Raw genomic sequence first — 21,045 nt, 5'->3', positions numbered from 1 at the left:
GACGTTCATTCCATTCATTCTATTAAAGAAGTTAATGTTAAGCCTTTTAATAATAAAATATGTGTATAAACAGCAAAGTATTAATACATGAAGAATTTCGAATGACTATTTCATACTACATAGTCCTTTTTAAATATTCTGTCAAGCAACAATACGAGGCAAATATGATTAATTCTGAATTAATCTATATATATATATCTATATATATAAAAGAAAGTCGTGTTAGTTACACTATTTATAACTCAAGAACGGCTGAATTGATTTGACTGAAAATTGGTGGGCATGTAGCTTAGAACCAGGAATAGGACATAGGATAATTTTTACCCAGTTTTTTTTTTTATTCCGCGCGGACGGAGTCGCGGGAAAAAGCTAGTATATATATACAAGAAAGTCGTGTTAGTTACACTATTTATAACTCAAGAACGGCTGAATTGATTTGACTGAAAATTGGTGGGCGGGTAGCTTAGAACCAGGAAAAGGACATAGGATAATTTTTAACCCGTTTTCTATTTTTTATTCCGCGCGGACGGAGTCGCGGGTAAAAGCTAGTTTGTAATAAAAATGGAATTAATTAACATTGAGATTTATTCCCAATCTTGATATTTAATAAGGAACGACATTTAACATTGACTTATTAAATATTCATTGATAAAAACTCGAAGGAGCGAAATAATTCGAATACAACCGCTTTATTTCTTCTGAATACTTTCTAAATTAATAATCACATAAATTGTCAATCTTACAAACAGTTTAATTTTTTTTATTATGGGTTTTATTAACAAAAAACCTAAAGCAAACTAATATTTTTGTCTCTATTATTTCAACGAGAATTTGAAGATTTTCAACAACAAATCTTTTTCAACTACTATACGACTGTAAAGAAGATTTCATCAGCATCAAACTGATAAAAAATACCTCTAAGCCTTGGCTTATTTAAATCGAGTTGGATTTCTCAACTGAATTTGCTTTACAAAGAAATTGAATCTTTTTTTTTCTTTTACTTTCGAATTTAATAGCGCCGCGTTTATTTAGTACGTTCAATTGCTTTCTCTATCCCTATATCTTCTCTATCTTTGAGATGAAAAAGACTTTTTTGAATAAATGTTTCGGCAATGTGAATAAACAAGAATAGAATAAAAAAAATATGTTAGTCATTTATTTAAAATGTATTTCTTGACGGCTTTATAGCATCTAATCTTTCTTCTTTTTAAGTACTCTTTCTTTTTTAACGTATATTACCTTTTGCCTTAAACTAGAAGAATAAAAAAGGTGAAATTCATCCCTTGATAAACTGGAAACTACATATGTTTTAAAGCGCCTCTCCATAAGATGTGTGAATCATTACAGACTTATCAAGTAAATATGTGAATCAAAGATATCGCATGGGAAACGTACACATTTCTGAGATCATAGGCAGCCTATGTGTTCTTCCAAAGTGTGTTCTACATCTATACCTAATTGAGATACACGCAGCTATTCTGGAGATATCGTCTGACGTTCATCCATATTCAACCTTGCAGAAGCAATAGTAAGTTAAAACCACTAAAAACGCCCATATATAGTTGAAAGGGACAGGGTGTATTATTGCAACCACCTTATTGCAATAATTCCGTTTTCATATGGAATATGACGTATAGAAAATCATTGCTTTTTCACTGTTATCACTAGAAAGCGTATGCCCGGTTAGTAGCTACAAATGCTGAAACGCTCTCGTGAGTCTGAATGGCGAATCTCTTTTGAGAGCTTTTTACAGTTATGGAAAAATTTCGAATTGAGATTCGGCTTTCATATAAACGAACCGAAACATTTACTTTCACAATTTTTTTTTTATTGAAAAATAAAAAACAATTAAAGGAAATAACTCTGATCCTTACTGTAACATGCCAGCAGAAAGGTAGGGGTTTAATGTAATTTGATGTAAATAGATAAAGTTATCACCACTTTAGTAATTAAAGTCCACAGGCGCACTTCTAGGTTAATAAAAATCGTACCTAAATTGTCAGTTGTCAGTTGTCTAAACCAAACACTACAGAAACTTAGCTCTGTGATACCCGGGTAACACGTTTGACAGTAGAGTGGTACTAGAGGTTACGCGTTTTTAATTAAAATTGTTTTGGACTTATCGACACATCGCAATTTGAATTTTTACCCCACCTTTAATTTTTTTTTAATTGACTAGCTTTCGCCCGCAAATCCGTCCGCGTGGAATTAAAAAAAAACTTAATAATTAGCTTGTGTGTTCCTTCAGACAACATCTGTGCCAAATTTCAACAAGATCCGTTGAGCCGTTCCGGAGATATCTTCTAACAAACATCCACCCATCCATCTAAACATTTGCATTTAAATTAGTAATATTTATTTTTTAATATATTTTGTGCCTTCGGACAAGTTTTCATTTGTACCTCGTTGTTCCTATTTTATGTATGTAATTATAAGCGTTAACAAGCTTTTTGCGATCCAGGATTGCCTACTAAGATCTTTTTTGCGACCTATTTTCTAATACCCCCTTCACTTATCTAGGACCCTTGACTTACAATGCCTAAGCATTATCTTTTGCATCTTAATTAGTTCACAGTTCATTAGTCTATAGTATGGTGAAACACGCTTATAATCAACATTTTAAGAAACAAAAACACTATGGTTCTAAAACTTTAAATAAATCACTTCTAATTTTATTAACATGAATTTTACTTAACTAGTCTGTCCGATTTTATATCAGAAAATCTCTTTTCTCGCACGTTTTTTATAGAGCAAGCGGTCACCAAAATACGGCGAAATTACGAAGTGACCGCTACCCATAGACATACGCAATTGCAGATGCGTTGCCTACCTGTAATCGATAGAGGAAGGAACGTACTGAAAGAGGTCACTTGAAATTGACGGGTTATACTTTTTGTAATTTTAATTTTGTGTAACCTCTATTTGTTTCAATATAACTTTTAAATGTAAGGACAAATAAAGCTACAACCGACAGTTTTGAACGTCCGTGCCTTTCGTCTAATTACTCGGATTCCCTTCTATACTGACAATGTTTACAAAACTGATTAAATGTCGTTAGTTTAGAACATCATTTATGTCAAACAAATTACAAATTGCGCAGCTGTTGTAAAATTAATTTGTAATATTTCAAACTAGAATTAGAATGTAAATGTTTATACTAAACTAGTCATGTTTCGCTCTAAACATTAAAAACTATTTACAAAGAATGTTCTATTATCATGCTGTATTATTTAAAATATTATATAATACTTAATACTGCTTCAAATTATAATTTAGATGGATGGAATTTATTAAATTAATGAAATTATTTTGTTATTGGCTGCGACTCCGTCCGCGCGAAATTAAAAAAAATAATTTACCTTTGAAAATTGAAAATTTCAGCGAGATCTATTGAGCTGTTCTGGAAATATGTAGTAACAAATATCCATCCAAACAATCGTATTTATATCTATCTATATATATAAAAGAAAGTCCTGTTAGTTACACTATTTATAACTCAATAACGGCTGAATCGATTTGACTGAAAATTGGTGGGCAGGTAGCTTAGAACCAGGAAAGGGTCATAGGATAATTTTTACCCCGTTTTCTATTTTTTATAGGAGTTGCGGGTAAAAGCTAGTTATTATTAAAAAGTAAGAGTCAAGTATAGTCTAAAAGTACAGTTCAAGTTATTTTAAGTTATTTCTTGTTGAATTGTATGATGATGTTTTAAAAGTCAGTCTTAGGTGTCATTTTAAAAGATTAACTGTAAAAAAAGGGTATAAGAAATATTAATTATCCAAATATAGTTTTAACTAAATTATAAACAAAAGTAATTTAAGCAAACTTTCACGAGTTGTAGCCTAAAATTAAAGGCACTTTCAAAAGATGAAGTTTGTGGGATGTTTTCGTTCTGAATACAAATGAGAGGGATCCACCCGAGATGGCTATCACTTTCTCACATAATTTGTACTGAAAACTTTTTATTTGATTAAAAAAACACATACTGTATATGTATGTATAAATTATTAATTTTATTTATTTATTACAAATCTTGCTAATATTATAAATACGATTGTTTGTATGGATGTTTTTTAGCGCGTAACTCCAAATCAGTTGAATGGGACAGCACATAGGCATAATTATTATTTTTTTAATTCCGTGAGAACGGAGTATCGAACGACAGCTATTTTATGAATTTTTATGAAAAGGCGCAGTTTAAATTTATTTATCATCATCATCAGCTCACTATACGTCCCCACTGAGTGACTCGGAGCCTACTCCAAGAAGCAAGTAAGGGGTGACTAGGCCATAATCAACCACGCTGGACTAGTGCGGGTTGGTTGACTTCACACATGTCATTGAATTTCTACTCAGATATGCAAATATATTTATATATATAGTGTTAATCTCTCATTTTATGTAAAGAAATAATTGAATATACAAATCACTTTAAATAAATAAAACAAAAATAACATTATGTTGACGTTCAGTTGTTTATGCAGTGAAAACTCACTATTCAACATTACAACTATCACATTGTTGTATTTATAATCATTATGATCAGTTAACATGACATCTTTGTGTACTCACTGACTAACTGGGTCACTAAGCTTACAGCAAACACTTCGCTTTTTTTTCTCTCGCTCTCAATTTTTCAAGTGCCTATTTTTGTAGCGTTAGTTCGTAGCGTTTGAGTAACGCGGCACCGCTTTTAAATGTGTCAAGTTGTCATTTTTATAAGCATTTATAATAAAACATGTCTATTAACTTTGACATTGTGAAATACTAAGTAATTAAACAATATTGTATCGTAAGGGACCGTAAATCTACCATATATTAGTAAGAATATATGAATAGGAAGAATATAGAAAGTATGGATGTATTGTTTGAAAGAGGATATGCGTAAGAAAGGGGTAAATTCAGATATGACGGCTGATAGAGATGTAGAGGAGTAGTACATACTGTGCCGACCCTCCATAGGGATTAGGGCAGGTTGATAATGATGATTATTTGTATGTATAAGAACCTTTTACGATTCTAAACGTGACAACACAAATGTAAAACACAAACATCGTAAACAATTACGATTTGGACCTACGACGTAGCACAAACTCGTAGACCAACGAAAATATGAATCTACGCGTATCACGTATTTGTTTTTACTCTCTTAACTAGATTTAGATTAAATCACGAAACACCTCGCAATAAAAGTGCACTCCTAGTTTATATCTCCGTCCATTGTGACCTCTGTAATCTTATTATCTTTTATGAAAGGACAACGCGTAGAGGCAATACTTGTCGTACATACGAATGGCTACCAATCTGCTACAGCTACGAACGGTTGACTACTAACGCCATTTTTTTCTACATTTTTAAAATTAAGTTTTATCAGATTTTGTCAATTAACTTATTATTTTTGTAACGTTTCCAAATAAGCTCGAACCTTGAAGATACTTTTTAAATAGGATCATGACAATAGTCCGCCACTGGATTCAACCCCATGACCACGTAGTCCGTACTCTTAACCACTGAACAATTAGGATTTCAAATTTATAAACAGTATCACAGTACACAGATCTCTATCACACAATCTGTTAAAAGAACTTAGACGATTTCATTTAACTAAAAGTGCAAACACCTCGTATATTATTTAACTTTGCTCATATTGTTGAGCGTACGTTTTCCTTTATTTCCCTCGGCGACGTTAAGTAAACAGTGGAAGAAGGATCTTAAGTATCACTTAAACCGCAAAATAAAACAACTTACAAGTGATTACGTAACCACCTGTGTACCTAACATAAGAAGAAGTATAAGTAAAACACAAAATAAATTGTAGAAAATTTAGGTGTGAAAAAATCACTTCTGTAGTTTTCGATCACAACGACATTATTTGTGCTTATTGTCCCTTATAGTATCTTAGAAAAAAAGTGAGACAACAATATGTGTTAATACAAGTAATACTGCAATTGAGAGCCACAGTTTGGATGCATGTATTTTACTATTGACGTAAATTACACGCCACGGAACCTACACCCTTATAGTAAGTGAGGGGAAGCGGGAATTTTGGGACATACTGTAGCGTGGCAGTTAAACATGAGAAGATAACATGCACTTAATCAAGTACTCCCACCACACATAGAACTACATCTTAACATTATTAAAAGCGATAATTTGAAATGTAGACTGTTCTGCATCCAATTAACTCTGTCTTTAACTGATTCACTAGAGCATTTTTAACGATTTTTGTTTTACTTATTATCCTAATCAGCTTCCTAAAACGCGCCCTATATGGAAAGTTTGTTAAGTGTGGTCCGAATACTTGATTGGGTACAAGGTTCCCCTCTTATATGACTGCCACACTCGAGTAAATCCCAAAATCCCCTTTTATTACAAAGCTTAAGAATTAAAAAATCATCAACTACATTTCACTTGTTTTAATTTGAATATTTAATTATCTATATATATAAAAGAAATTCGTGTTAGTTACACTATTTATAAATCAAGAATGGCTGAATCGATTTGACTGAAAATTGGTGGGCAGGTAGCTTAGAACCAGGAAACAATATGTTTTAAACGGGGATTTCGGTCTCAGTAACCCACGATAATTGTATTAACAAAAGAACTATTTAACATATGAATACGAGAACCCAGCCCGCATAAAGAGGGGCAATTTTGTTTAGAAAATTCCAACACAAAGTTAAAGATGTTACAAAGAAAAGAGCTAATAGCGCTCCAAGGAGACCCTTTTCGAGTCAGGAAATACTCATGGTAATAACGAGTGGAGTGTAGTAAAGTGAGTTGAACTAATTGTTTTTAACCGACTTAATTGTATTCTATTTTTAGTTTAGCCTCAATTGTAACTATAAATGCTCACTTTCTATCACCTCTTTGAGTTCAAGTTAGAACTTTATACTGTGATTGAGCATGACACAAATATTCTTTATAATTCTCAACCGTAGTGTAATGTGATAACCTATTACTCTCTCATCATCAAACCATTCAATAATGTTATGGTGTGACTAACAAGATCCGCCAAATGGTAACCAATAATTTGGTGCTTGCTTGGAATTTTAACAAAAACAACAACAATAATATAACACCCGTAACACAGAGGAGTAGGCAGAAACAGACCTTCTTGAGTATTTAATCTATCTGGACGATGTAAGTCAATCTGGGACGGCCAGGAACAACACTGTCACTAACTTAAATACTTAAATACTACACTAATACGCCATAAATTACCTTTGTTAATATCTTTTCATTAACATTCCATAGTAGTAAAGACATATTTATGTGTTATACATCTTCAGAAAATTCAATAATCGGTACTTATCATGAATTCGGTGGTACAAGGGATCACCTGATACCTAAACATTTGGGTAAAATATAACTTAGCTAACAAGCAAAAAATACAAGACAAATAATTCGCACACTTGATACAAAAGGGCTCGTAAGGAAAACCGAATCCTAAGAATTCACATTTTTCAAGACATCTGAAGAGTGTCGGGTGAAATAGGCATTCACTTGTTTTGTTTTTTTATTCTTTTTTTCCTTATCAAATAACTTCCTTGTATATGTCGCAGGTGTATTGTTTAAAACCTTCGTTTACAAACGGTGTCGGCGTTTTACATAAACTTGGCGTTATATAGAATGCCTTAAACTAATTGTACGAGTATATTGCCGGCTCATTTTATACTATGTCTAAACATTTGACCGTCGATTAAAACGCCGTCTATAAAACGCCACGGCAAATTGAAAAAAAAAATATTCTGATTCTAGCCACACGCGTGGCTGTTAATCAAAACAAAGAAAATGGCGTCAAGTAGTGTTCTAATCTTTTACTAATTATATTTAAATTTTTAAAACATTTTGTTGTGAAAATAATCGAATCCCATTGAGAATTTAAAAAACAATCCTTAAAACTACATTAAAAGTGTCATTTTCTAAATTAGCTTCGCAATGATCTTGTTTAATAGATGCTGACGTGACTTGAATGTACCAGTAAGTGTGAGATGAAAATGTCAAGAGGTTTACCGCAGGTATACTAACGTTATGCTTTCTGAGACCTTAAATCTATGACTTATATATATATATTAATAACTAGGGACCTACAATACTCAACAATAAAAAGATTAAAAAAGTAATTTTATTAAAAAAAATACCTTTACAGATTGAGCTAGTTAAGAATATGCTGTTCGCCTTATAAATTACTACCACTATCGTTGCACAAATGTAGTTGGTGTGCTAAAGACAAGCTGATTGCTAATCTTTCATGCATTACTTGTAACAACCTCTTAACATTAAGTAATCATTTTATGAGCCATCAAAACACGGAAGAAAATCCTTACAAAATTTTATCAAACTAAAAAGAACTTTATGCTGTAAGTATTTAGGTTTATTTTAGAAAAGTTGTCTTCGTGTTCATAACAAGGTTGTGTCTTGTCATCTATATATATAAAAGAAAGTTGTGTTAGTTACGCCATTTATAACTCAAGAACGGCTGAATCGATTTGACTGAAAATTGGTGGGCAGGTAGCTTAGGACCAGGAAAAGGACATAGGATAATTTTTACCCCGTTTACAATTTTTTATTCCGTGCGGACGGAGTCGCGGGTAAAAGCTAGTTTGTAATAAACAAGGCATGTCATTAACTTAGTAATTTAAGTCTTAACGAATGGACAGGAATCAATTTTGTGCGCATATTATGATGGATATAACCTTGTGGCAATCTAGTTTGAGCTCATTAGAGAAGGTAATGCTAAAAGAATTATGGTTGACTAGCTTTTGCCCACGACTTCATCGGCACAGAATTAATAATCTACATATATAAAAATGAATTGCTGTTCGTTAGTCTCACTAAAACTCGAGAACGGCTGAACGGATTTATCTTATCTTAGTCTTGAAATGTTCGTGGAGGTCTAGGGGAGGTTTAAAAGGCACGAAAAAATTCATACCACAATTAAGTTTTTTTAAATGCGCGCGGACGGAGTCGCGGGCGACAGCTAGTAACAGGATAAATAATAGTACTGTGTTATTTGAGACTATAATTTAACTATATCTGTGCCAAATTTCAATAAAATATGTGAAAACGTTGCAGAGTTATCGAGTTAATATGTTAATCAAACGTATCCCATGGGAACCGTATACGTTTCCGGGATCATAGGTAGCCTTCTTGTAGACAAATTTCACAGAGATCCTCGCTGCCGTTCTATAGAAGGATAATAACAAACATCCATCCAAACATTCACATTTATAGGATCATAATAAAATTGCAGTTAGTTACTTGAGATTGTTTAATGTACTAATCTGTACACCTTTGTGGTCTACATTCGCTGCAACTTTTATATTCAAATAAATATTGTTGTTTCTCCTTTTTTTCATCAAAAAAATAAGTGGCAAATATTACGTTTTATAGTTATTCAACGGTTATTAGTATTTTGCGGAACAATTTCATAATAAACATGTCATGAAAATACTATAGAAGAAATAAAAAAATAAGTGAAAACATCAACAATTAATTTAATTCTCAAGTTAAAGAGGAAATTGTGACTGTATCGAATTGGATATGTTAAATAAAAATGTCAATTTCGAATGTTTTCCTTATTGCTTCATAACAAATTGTATTTCAGTAATGTCGGTAAACAAAATCTATTTGAACCGGCAATATTTTGATAATCCTTTTATATTTCGTAAAACAAAGGATACGCAGTTTGTTTATTATTGTTACTAGCTGTCGCCCATGACTTGGTCCGCGTGGAATTAAAAACAAAGACTTAATTACTAGCCTATAGGTTTTTCCAGATTATGTTTTAAATCAATGTCAAATTTTAGCGAGATTAGGTTTAGGTTTAAAGAATTTATTCTCAAAAAGACAAACAAAAGTCACTTACATGAGAACAATATCGTACACTATACATAATTACAAAAAGAGATGTAACAAACATCCATCCATATCTATATATATATATATATATATATATATATATATATATATATATATATATATATAAGAAAGTCGTGTTAGTTACACTATTTATAATTCAAGAACGGCTGAATCGATTTGACTGAAAATTGGTGGGCAGGTAGCTTAGAACCAGAAAACGGACACAGGATAATTTTTACCCCGTTTTCTATTTTTTATTCCGCGCGGACGGAGTCGCGGGTAAAAGTTAATATATAATATTAGTAAAATTCATTCCCTAGTTGAATTTAAGACTAAATCGACGGATATGATATATGGTCTATGGTTAATCTTTGTTGTGATTAATAGAGAAGGCCTAGGTCTAGGAAACGATGACTTTCGGTTGAAATTAACAAACTATTAAGTCTATTTGTCTACTAGACTGTACTTGGTTTATACTTTGGTTAAATCTTTATTTTACATATTACTTAATTTTCGAATACAAATGTATTTTTATAATACCTGTATTCTTTACGATAATAAAGTTTTTATACTTTTAAATCTAAATTAAATCAAGTAAGTGCAAAAACATTTCTTCAAATACGTATTCGTCAATTCCAATTCAATTTTGTTTTCGATCGAAAGCGTCAATTTCGTAATCTAAGGGTTCTTTGCCAAAGTTAGAGTAGACGCAATTTGAAAAATAAGTTAATAAAATATTAAACTTTGTAGTACTATTTTCGATTATTTTTTCATGTTTACCTATTTTATTCTTTATTTTATATTTTAAAACAATTATATGTAATTGAATATTTCGGATAATTTCGAGTCGGTAAAATTAAAACTGAGTGTTGAGTTTGCCTAATGAGGTAATCATCAATTCATAATGAACAATGATTAGAGAACAATAGAATCGCCATTTATTTTAGAAACCTGTGAACCCAAAAAAGACGTTACCACAATCGCGGTTTTTAATATGAAATGTCTGTAAATATCTTAATAACCTTTTCCGACACGTGAGCCCAAAACAAATGGTCTTTTGTTATCGAATAAGAGCTCAAGGAAACATTTGGGCCAATTCCCACGTTCTTGTGATTTATTTCGCACACGTCAAAATGCTTTTGCAAAACTTTTATAACATCGTTCGCTTTCAATTGTTCAAATATTTGAATAGTATTATTCAATTGTTATTTATTTAATTCTACAGAGAGCTACGATAGGGTTATAGATGTATTAATACAAGATTAAACTCACAGTTATGTAGACTATATATAAATCCACCATCACCATTCTACCATCGGACGTTCAGACATACGGCTGGAATCCATCCTTATGTAGTAGACGTGCCGCGCGTTCGAACGAAAAGGTTTGAATCATCGTTCCTTGTGCGTACTGCAAAGGATTGGAATAAGTTGCCGGCGTCAGTTTTCCGTCCATGTACGACGTGGGGGCCTTCAAGAGTAGAGTGAATAGGCATTTACAAAGCTAGCGCGTACCATCTTTAGACCACATCATCGTGTGGGATCGTGGTCAAGCGCTAGATTTTTCAATATAAAAAAAACTAAACAAAATTCTGTGTTTCCATTGTCGAACTTTATCGTAAGAGATGCAAATGTAGACCAATATTATCTTGTTCTATCGTTCTATCAACGTTATAGTACTATGTTTATTCGCGAGTGTCGTTAAATTCTCCTTTTCAACTACAAAATCCTTGAAAATACCTATTTTCTAACGGCTTCCGCATTGTGCAATATTGTAATTATTAAAGTATCACATATTGATTATACATACTGATAATTCTGTAGTGGTTCCTTTTCCATTTGATATAAAAGACTAATGAAGAACCTTTACAGTACAATAATAAAAGCAATAGTCAATACAAGTACACGTAGCTGTAACAAAATGTCCGGCAAAAGTTTTACAAACAAAGTTGTGTTCATCAGTGGCGCGAGTTCAGGTATTGGTGCAGCTACGGCTATTGAATTCACCAAAGAAGGCGCGACCGTCGTTATAAACGGAAGAAATGAAACAAAATTGAAGAATGTTTACAAACAATGTGAAGCATTCGGTAAGAAACCGTTAATTATTAAAGCTGATATATCAAAAGACGAAGAAGCAAAAGCAGCTATTGATGAAACGATTAAAACATTCGGGAAACTAGATGTTTTAGTGAATAATGCAGGATTCTCTAGATCAGGAAGCATACTTGACGGAAATCTGATTGCAAGTTTTGATGAAATTATGGCTACTAATGTACGAGGTGCAATGCATCTCACAGCACTAGCTGCGCCTCATCTCATCAAAACAAAAGGGAATATAATCAATATATCCAGCGTAGCAGGTACAGCTGTACCTTTGTTACCACAATTTATTTCATATTGCGTGTCTAAAGCGGCGCTTGATCATTTCACACGTTGTTCAGCATTGGAACTGTCTAAACATGGAATACGAGTGAATACTGTGAGTCCTGGACCGGTAACAACTGATTTTCAAATAAATGCTGGTATCAAAGATGTAATGGCTGATCGTACTATACCTACCGCTCTTAATAGAGTGTCAGAATCGATTGAGATCGCTGATCTAATATTGTTTTTAGCAAGTGATAAAGCAAAAGCCATAACCGGGTCCAACTATGTGTCTGACAACGGCTTCCTATTGGTTAACTAAGAGAAACGAGAAACATGTTTTGTGATAGATTTATATTTGTAACAATAATAAAGAAAGTTTATAAAAAAAATAATTGTCATCTTATTTATATTAAATTTACAAATTTGTTTTTTGTCTACATAAAGTAAGTAGACATTAAAGTACAGACTTATATTGACATAGCTGTCACCAGCAACTCCGTCCCTGCGGAATTAAAAAAAATTATAAGTAGTAGCCTACGTGTTTTTCCAGACTATGTTCCACATCTGTGCCAAATTTCATCGAGATCAATGCATCCATCCATCCATCTATCTAAACATTCGCATTTATAAATTAGTAAGATTAAGAAATGCAACAATTTGTACTACGTTAAATTGTTTAGTATTTAAGGGACACTAAACAAGGGCTGTAACAGAATGTACCGACGCATGTTATGACCCTAAATTTTTATGTTGTTAGTTTTAATTATAGTTGGATGAGTACCTTTGTATCTCTTTTAAGTAAAAAGTCAATGACGATTTGATTTTAATGTTATAATATAACTATAATATAATATTATTGTTTTTAGCCAGTGATAAAACAAATGGTATCACTAAATATTTTTCCGATGGCAGCTTTCTTTTGAAAAGATAACTCTAATGAAATATGTATCATGCCTAACTAAACAATCTACATTACCTTATCTATTACACCTACCTAGGTACGTCAAGAACTTTACCATACTTGGGTCTAGTTTTTTTATTGAGTAGAATTTTGTTAAATTACTAATATTTCTTGTATCACATAATCGGTAATCCGTACCCTTAAATTGTTAGGATGTTGCCGAATATATCGACCCAAGTAATGCTACCGATTTTCTATACAAGTTACCAAAGACATATTTATCCATTTGGCAATTCATTAATGTAAACCTGTTAGTCTGGCACAGATGGCGTCTCGAACCTATTTCAATAAAAAAAATGATTTAAAGTAATTGCCAATAACAACATATTACTAAAATATTTTTATAAAATAAATAAATAAATTTAATATAACTAAAACGTTACATAACATTTATCATAATTTTCATTATATAATCTATATCTATTTGATTTCAAGTAGAACATATAGATAAGCAAGTGTTGCCCGCACCAAGTGATACCACGTAGATATGACTTGTAACAAGGTTAATGCTACTTCAGATAGCGTTGACAAGATTAGATAAATAGTTTTTTTTTGGAAATACAATTCAATACATTATTTATCACGCACCTGACTACTGTGGTTATTGTGAAGCGATCACAATGAGTTTCAAAGACAAAGTTGTATTCATTAGTGGTGCAAGTTCAGGAATAGGAGCAGCTACTGCTATTGAATTTACTAAAGAAGGTGCAAATGTTGTTATTAATGGACGAAACGAAACCAAATTAAAGAACGTTTATCAACAATGTGAAAAACATGGAAAAAAACCTTTTATTATTAAAGCTGACATATCAAAAGATGATGAAGCAAAATCGGCTATTGAAGAAACAATTAAACAATTTGGAAAACTTGATATTCTTGTAAACAATGCTGGATTTACGAAACCTGGAAGCATACTTGATGGGAATCTATTAAAAAGTTACGATGAAGTGATGAGTACAAACGTACGAGCTGCGATGCATTTAACAGCGTTAGCTGCACCACATTTAATCAAAACAAAAGGAAATATAGTTAATGTATCTAGTATATCTGGTAGTTCGATGCCAGTAAAGCCACAATTAATTTCCTACTGCGTTTCTAAAGCAGCTATAGATCATTTTACCCGTTGTGCAGCATTGGAACTATCTGAACATGGTGTTCGTGTTAATGCCGTCAGTCCCGGTCCAGTTATAACTGACTTTCGAAGAAATGCTGGAGTAGGGGAAGATATTACTGAGCGGGAAAATCTTACGGCCCTGAAGAGAATATCGGAATCAATTGAAATTGCTGATTTGATTTTGTTTTTAGCCAGTGATAAAGCAAAAGGTATTACCGGATCTAATTATGTGTCCGACAATGGCTGTCTTATAAAATAAACGTAACATTGTCTTAAATAAGAATAAAATATGTTTATTAGTGTAATTATAATAAATTGTTACTATGTATTCTACAATAATAATATTGTAATGCAACACTGGAGTTTTTATTACATTTTTCAATTTAAGATTTTCTAATCTGTACCACCAATACTGAAGCTACAAATAATTTTATACCAAAAATAAGACTAATTACCAAATATTAATTTTATATTACCTACTACTATATAAATTACTGATATCACTGGGATGTGATAATTGTTACCACGTAACTTCGGAACAGGTGAAAGAATCTGGTTGAAATTTGGAACAGGGATAAATTACAATCTGGAATAAAACATAGGCTACTAACTTATTTTTTCAATTCCACCTGATGGTGGTTGCGGGTAACGGCTATTTAAAATATTAATAAAAAATATTGTCCGTCTGTTTTTATATATTGTTTTATTTCACAAAACGATTCAAATAAAGAAATTGTAGGGGAATTGCGATAACGCTCGGCTTTGTGAAAATAATTCACTTTATCTTATTACTATCTGTTGCCCGCGACTACGTCCGCGCTGATTTAAAAAACTTAATTATTATAGTCTAAGTGTTCTTCCAGACTATGCTCTACGTCTATGTCAAATTTCACCGTGATCCGTAGAGCCGTTTTAAAGATATACATTCAAACAAACATCCATTCGTATTTATAATATTAGTAAAATTGATACACTAATACCTCTACTTAAGATAAAGGTGAAAACAACAGATAACAATTAAATGCATTATCAAATACATTTTAAACATAAGCTTATGCAATTGCTAAATGCAAGTAGATACACTATAATGGTTTTCGCAGACAAGGTCGTGTTTATCAGTGGAGCAAGTTCAGGAATAGGAGCAGCTACTGCTATTGAATTTGCTAAAGAAGGTGCAAACGTTGTTATTAATGGACGAAATGAAACCAAATTGAAAAATATTTTCCAACAATGTGCAGAACACGGTAAAGAACCATTAATTGTTAAAGCTGACATATCAAAAGATGAGGAAGCGAAGAGAGCAATCGAAAAAACAATTGAACAGTTTGGACGACTTGACGTTCTGGTAAATAATGCAGGATTCTCAAAATCTGGAACTATACTCGATGGAAATTTAATGTCAAGTTACGATGCTGTAATTGCTACTAATTTGAGAGCCGCAATGCATTTAACTGAATTAGCAACACCACATTTAATTAAAACAAAGGGAAATATAATAAATGTGTCAAGTATATGTGGTTCTTCAGTTCCAGTGACACCAATATTGATTTCTTATTGTGTGTCCAAAGCGGCTCTTGATCATTTTACCCGATGCGCAGCTTTGGAACTATCGGAATTCGGAGTACGAGTAAATGTCGTCAGTCCTGGCCCTGTACTAACAGATTTTCAAGAAAACTCTGATATGGTTCGTGACACGGATCAAAAAGTTTTTACAGCATTGAAAAGAGTTTCGGAGTCGAAAGAGATAGCTGATTTGATTTTATTTTTAGCTAGCGATAAAGCAAAAGGTATTACGGGGTCCAACTATGTATGTGACAATGGTTTTCTTTTAAAATAAAATACTCGATAACTTGATTAATCTTTAATTTTAGTAACGATTCCGCATCTATTATAACCTAATTTTACTTTTGTTGTCATTTTAGTAGAATAAATTGCACTAGAGCCAGTAAATAAGGAACCAAGGTAAGTTTCAGGAGATATCGATGTTAGATTTCTACTGAACACAATACTATCAAACAAATTGCAACGTAAAGTTAAAATGGCATCGTAAGAACTAAGAACTCTTGCAATTGTTTTATATCTATGTATTTTATATACTCACTGTAAAAATTAAAATAGATGGTACTTACAAATTCCATTAGTTTGACTAAAAAAGTCTTGACTATCAACACCGCTTGTAGATTGTTTAATTTAATCCTAGTACATATTTTACGCGAATCAGGCGAAAGAAATCTCGTTGCTCGCAATTCAGGGAAAAAATTACCCACATTTATTTTCCGTCTTCCGCGGCAGTTCTACAAATTTAAATTTACCCAACCCTATTAATTTAGTGAAATTAATTACAAGAGATGTATACTTGATTGAGGCAAATTGCGTCATTTGCATTAGCAAATTATTTTAAATGAATTTTAATATAATTAAAAATTATTGTAAATGTATTTTAATATAATAAGTTCACGCATCATCGATTGTCTCTCTCTTACTCTTTCTCTCGATCGCTCACTTTTAGAAAAACACAGACCTTTGTAAAAGTGTTTCAGCAGTGCAAACTCGCGGTTATATGCACAACCGCGTAACATAAACCGGTAACATTGAAATTGAATGTCTTACTTACCGATATTAATAAATCGCCATCATAATGAAATTTTACTTACTTTCCTATAAAAAATTATGAACAAAGTAAAATTATTTTAAAGCAAAATAAAGTGCACAGAGTAAATAAATGAATGCTCTTCTTTTATATATTCTTTGCCATTCATTTGGCAACAATAAATCAAATGTCATTGCACATTTGTCATTTGTTCAATAAATGTCAGTTTTAGAAATGGCTGGCTAATAGCTATAAAAAGTGTCTTGTTTTTTTATGAATTATTGCATGTTGTGAAATGGAAAACGTATCGTTGTAGATATCATATTTGTCCCTTAACTTTAAATACGTGTAATTTTTATACATAAACTAAAATGTCACCTCGAAAACAGCCCAGTAGCTTATTCAAATTATGCGTTAAGACTTGTATTAGTTTAATTAATTCCGCTTGTTACGTTATTGAAAAGAGTTATCCAGAAAATCAATTTGGGGATTGCGAACGGGAGGCGTATGCTTTAAAATGTCATTTGATGTCTATGCTACCTGCCAGGTATGTATTACCATAATTTTCTTTTCGACATCAATAGAATGTTTACCATATCGTTTATTTTATTTTTAACAATAAAGATATTGCTCATTGCTATTATGCAAAGTAAAGCTACTGCTTAAATTATTAATTATATAATTTGGAAATTGTTTTCATATCCAAAATAAAACAATATATTAATTGAAAGTTCTAAGCTAACATTTAATGTTGCCTGAAATGAATTTGGTTTTGCTATAATTAGGTAATAGTTCAGTTTAATTTTTATATTAATTGTTAAGTATATTATTACAATTATTATCTTTTTTCAGGTTGTTCGATGTTCTCTGTTTAGAAAGAACCTGTTGCCAATATCGTGGTGACCCCCGAATACAACTTCATGTTTTGACACATCCCAAAATGACTGTCTTCCGTAAATGTGACCTAGACAATGGTATACCACAACATTTCTGGATACAAAACCTCCCAAATTTCACTCGCTTAGTCATTCTAGACCTTAAGTTTGTCTGTACAGACGAAATTCTACAAATTGTCGGTTCAAATTGCTTACTTCTGGAAGAGATTAATATAGTTTCTAAAGTTGATATTGGCAAATCACTTATCAACGCTTCCGTTTTAATTAGGAACGTTTCAGATGCTGGTCTATATTCAATAGCGAATTTGAAACAATTGCGCATACTTGCAATGGATTCACCCCGTAACGAGCGAGCCAATAGAATAGGGCGATGCGTTTCGCAAACTGGTATCATAATGTTGATCAGCGAACTTCCTTATTTAGAAGAATTGAGGATTGAATCTTGTGATATTGGAGCCACTTTAATCACTACCGTTATAGACATTGGTCCTTTAAGTTTAAAAAAAATCAATTGCCACTTTGCTTCAGGTGATGGTATCAAAAAATTAATTAAAATCTGTCCCTGTTTAAAGGAACTATCAGTCACTCATCTATCCGCCCATAATAAAGATGCTATTTTAGAGCAACTTGCGTTAAGTGATTTGAGATTAACACGTTTGGATTTATCCTTCTTTTTCTACTCAGACTCTATGCAACGACTCTTAGCTGTTAAAGGATGTTATTTAACCCATTTCTCTCTATGGGAGATTGAACATTCTCTGACTTTAGAAGCGATAGTTTCAATCGGTGTACACTGTCCCAACCTTGTCACCCTTTGTCTTATGACGCAGTCTAAAAGTTTAGTCACACCCAGATACTTTAGAAAACCTGATAAAATCTTTAGACATCTCAGAAATTTGACAATAGGTAACGATAACTACAACATCCACAGTATTTTGACTTTTTTCCTTGACTGCACAGACAATTTACAGAAGTTGGTTTTAAAATATCAAACGAAAATAAATATTGACGACACTCTGTTACAGTTGATACAAAAAGGTAAATTAAAAAGATTAAATTGTCTATGGTTGGACTGTACTTTGGAAGTATCGAAGGAGGTAGTTAAACAAGTGATACAGCATTGTGAACACCTACAGATGTTCACTGTAGATTTTACCGAGGACATAAGCGATGTGCAGAAATACATATGTGAAAACAACTTGGATATAAAGCTTGGCAGTTACTAGCCTTTATTATGTAATTTTTGTGTATCGCTTAGAGATAAATATAAGGTTATTTTACGAAAAAGTCTTTTATTTCCTACTAGCTTTTACCCGCGACTTCGTCGGCGCGGAATAAAAAATGCACACAAGATAAAAAAGTTCCTATGTCCGTCTCCTAGTTCTAAGCTACCTCCCCATCAATTTTCAGCTAAATCAGTTCAACCGATCTTGAGTTATAAATAGTGTAACTAACACGACTTTCTTTTATATATATAGATTTATATCCTAAACTCCATATATTTATTATTTATAGGGAAATAAAAAAAATAATCTTAAAATATAAAAATTATTTAATTCCATTATCAATACACACAAAACTAAAAAATAAAAACCTGATTACATTAATCGCTCATATCAACACAGTACACAAAATTGAGAAAATTATTAAAAATTATAATAATACACTAACAAATCTACATAAAATTTTTAAAAATAATTAAGTTTCCTTAACATAATAGTGAACTTTTCATTTACATAAGTTTAATGAAAGGTACTACATCTAAGTTAATATGTGAATTTAAAAGATAAAGCTTTTTAAATTAACATATTGTATAGCATTTGGAAGCAAATTTATATTTCAAAAGTTACTCAAAGACGTTACAGGTCTCCGAAAATATTAATTTACTGCCATTTTTATCAGGATAATTTAGTATTTACTGATTATTAATATAGTAAGTTATATATCTTCATTGTCATTATACAACACAATTTATAACGTAGATTTATACCCCAAGATGGAGCATATAAAAGAGGTGTGGTAGGCATCGGGAGGATTTTTTTTTTGTGGTAAATTTTCCCAGTGTCACATCTATGAGTTATAACTTTATTCTATGGCTACTTTAAAATACTAATTATATAAACACCTCTATATTAAAAAATACATTTGTCGCCAAGCAGTTTTTATTCCCGTGTTCGGGATCGCACTAGTTGCTGCGCAGAACGCAACAGAATTCAAAACACCTGCCTAACCTTACGGGTAACATAGTTGTGATGTTTTCTAGCAATTTCTAACATTAAATCTAACCACTAACCTTAAAATTCTTATGTCTAAATTATCAACAGTACTGCTGTTAATTATCTATTGTATTTACTAAAAATAATACGAGATATTTTTAACACTATGAAGTACTACCTAATTAATATTATACAAGTTTTTATAATGATTTGACTGATCCACATTTTCTTTCAACTATGTTTATGTAACACACTATAGGTTATCCATGGTTTCTTCCAACAAAGTACACAACTCACGCCTGTAACCCAAAGGGGGTATGCATAGATCACGGACCTCCATTTGACGTGGCCAAACGAATCACCGCAATCCACTTTTCTGTATTTCGGGTGACGAGCCGCGTCGTCATCATTTTCTCCCGGGAATACACATATATCTTTGAAATTTTATTTTTCGTCACGATGTTTCCCTTCACCGTAAGAATGTCGGATAAATGTACATATGTAAATAGAAAAACACATTGGTGCATGGTGGGATTCGAACCCAGGACCTGCAGATTACAATTCAAATGCTTAACCCCTGAGCTACCGACACTCTTGAGTTTTCAATATGCTTTTATATGCACATAAAGTAACCTTAATTTAATAAAGGATTATTAAAGAAAAATACAATTACTCCAAGTAACCCATACTAACTATGTATTATAATAAATCAATTTATCTGCAATAAACACTGTGTTTATTGCATCATATTTTTATAAATGATTAAAAAACGAAAGTATACAGATTACAAAAGTCCAAGTTACCAAAAAATGTCATGAAATTAAAAAAACAACATTAAAATCAATGTATAAGACTATTTCTAGCATTTATTATTGAAATTGAATGCATTGGAATGTTACATAATCTATTAAAAATAAATAAATATTACACAAAAAATTAAAATCAATAAGAGTAAAATAGCAATAATAATAATGTTGCCATATTAAAATTATACAATATAGATTAAAAAATAAAAGTTTCATTAATTCTGCCTATTCT

General features: G+C 31.9%; 4 protein-coding genes across 4 annotated transcripts; all 4 read left to right on the top strand.

Moving 5' to 3' along the window:
• Positions 1-11,693: 11,693 nt before the first annotated feature.
• On the top strand, positions 11,694-12,584 carry LOC106718599 (3-oxoacyl-[acyl-carrier-protein] reductase FabG). Its single transcript, XM_014512745.2, has one exon. It carries the CDS (start codon positions 11,719-11,721, stop codon positions 12,547-12,549), a length of 831 nt encoding a protein of 276 aa, XP_014368231.2. The 5' UTR covers positions 11,694-11,718; the 3' UTR covers positions 12,550-12,584.
• A 1,121-nt stretch (positions 12,585-13,705) lies between these two features.
• LOC106718596 (3-oxoacyl-[acyl-carrier-protein] reductase FabG) lies at positions 13,706-14,580 on the top strand. Its single transcript, XM_014512741.2, has one exon. It carries the CDS (start codon positions 13,812-13,814, stop codon positions 14,562-14,564), a length of 753 nt encoding a protein of 250 aa, XP_014368227.2. The 5' UTR covers positions 13,706-13,811; the 3' UTR covers positions 14,565-14,580.
• A 771-nt stretch (positions 14,581-15,351) lies between these two features.
• Positions 15,352-16,142, top strand: LOC106718590 (3-oxoacyl-[acyl-carrier-protein] reductase FabG). Its single transcript, XM_014512738.2, has one exon. The coding sequence runs from the start codon at positions 15,360-15,362 to the stop codon at positions 16,140-16,142; it is 783 nt and encodes a 260-aa protein (XP_014368224.2). The 5' UTR covers positions 15,352-15,359.
• Positions 16,143-17,109: 967 nt separating this feature from the next.
• On the top strand, positions 17,110-19,070 carry LOC106718592. The gene is made up of 2 exons (XM_014512740.2): positions 17,110-17,442; positions 17,748-19,070. Exons 1-2 carry the CDS (start codon positions 17,267-17,269, stop codon positions 19,015-19,017), a joined length of 1,446 nt encoding a protein of 481 aa, XP_014368226.2. The 5' UTR covers positions 17,110-17,266; the 3' UTR covers positions 19,018-19,070.
• Positions 19,071-21,045: the final 1,975 nt, after the last annotated feature.

This window comes from Papilio machaon, chromosome 21, assembly GCF_912999745.1.
Source record: "Papilio machaon chromosome 21, ilPapMach1.1, whole genome shotgun sequence".
Taxonomy (NCBI): Eukaryota; Metazoa; Arthropoda; class Insecta; order Lepidoptera; family Papilionidae; genus Papilio; species Papilio machaon.
This window is presented reverse-complemented; position numbering and strand designations above follow the sequence as displayed.

What these genes read in the sequence shown, in the direction of transcription:
- LOC106718599 (XM_014512745.2), top strand. Translation starts at nt 11,719, where the DNA reads ATGAAGAACCTTTACAGTACAATAATAAAAGCAATAGTCAATACAAGT.
- LOC106718590 (XM_014512738.2), top strand. Translation starts at nt 15,360, where the DNA reads ATGCAATTGCTAAATGCAAGTAGATACACTATAATGGTTTTCGCAGAC.
- LOC106718592 (XM_014512740.2), top strand. Translation starts at nt 17,267, where the DNA reads ATGTCACCTCGAAAACAGCCCAGTAGCTTATTCAAATTATGCGTTAAG. An exon ending in ATGTCTATGCTACCTGCCAG is followed by an intron (nt 17,443 to 17,747) that starts GTATGTATTACC and finishes ATCTTTTTTCAG; the next exon opens with GTTGTTCGATGTTCTCTGTT.
- LOC106718596 (XM_014512741.2), top strand. Translation starts at nt 13,812, where the DNA reads ATGAGTTTCAAAGACAAAGTTGTATTCATTAGTGGTGCAAGTTCAGGA.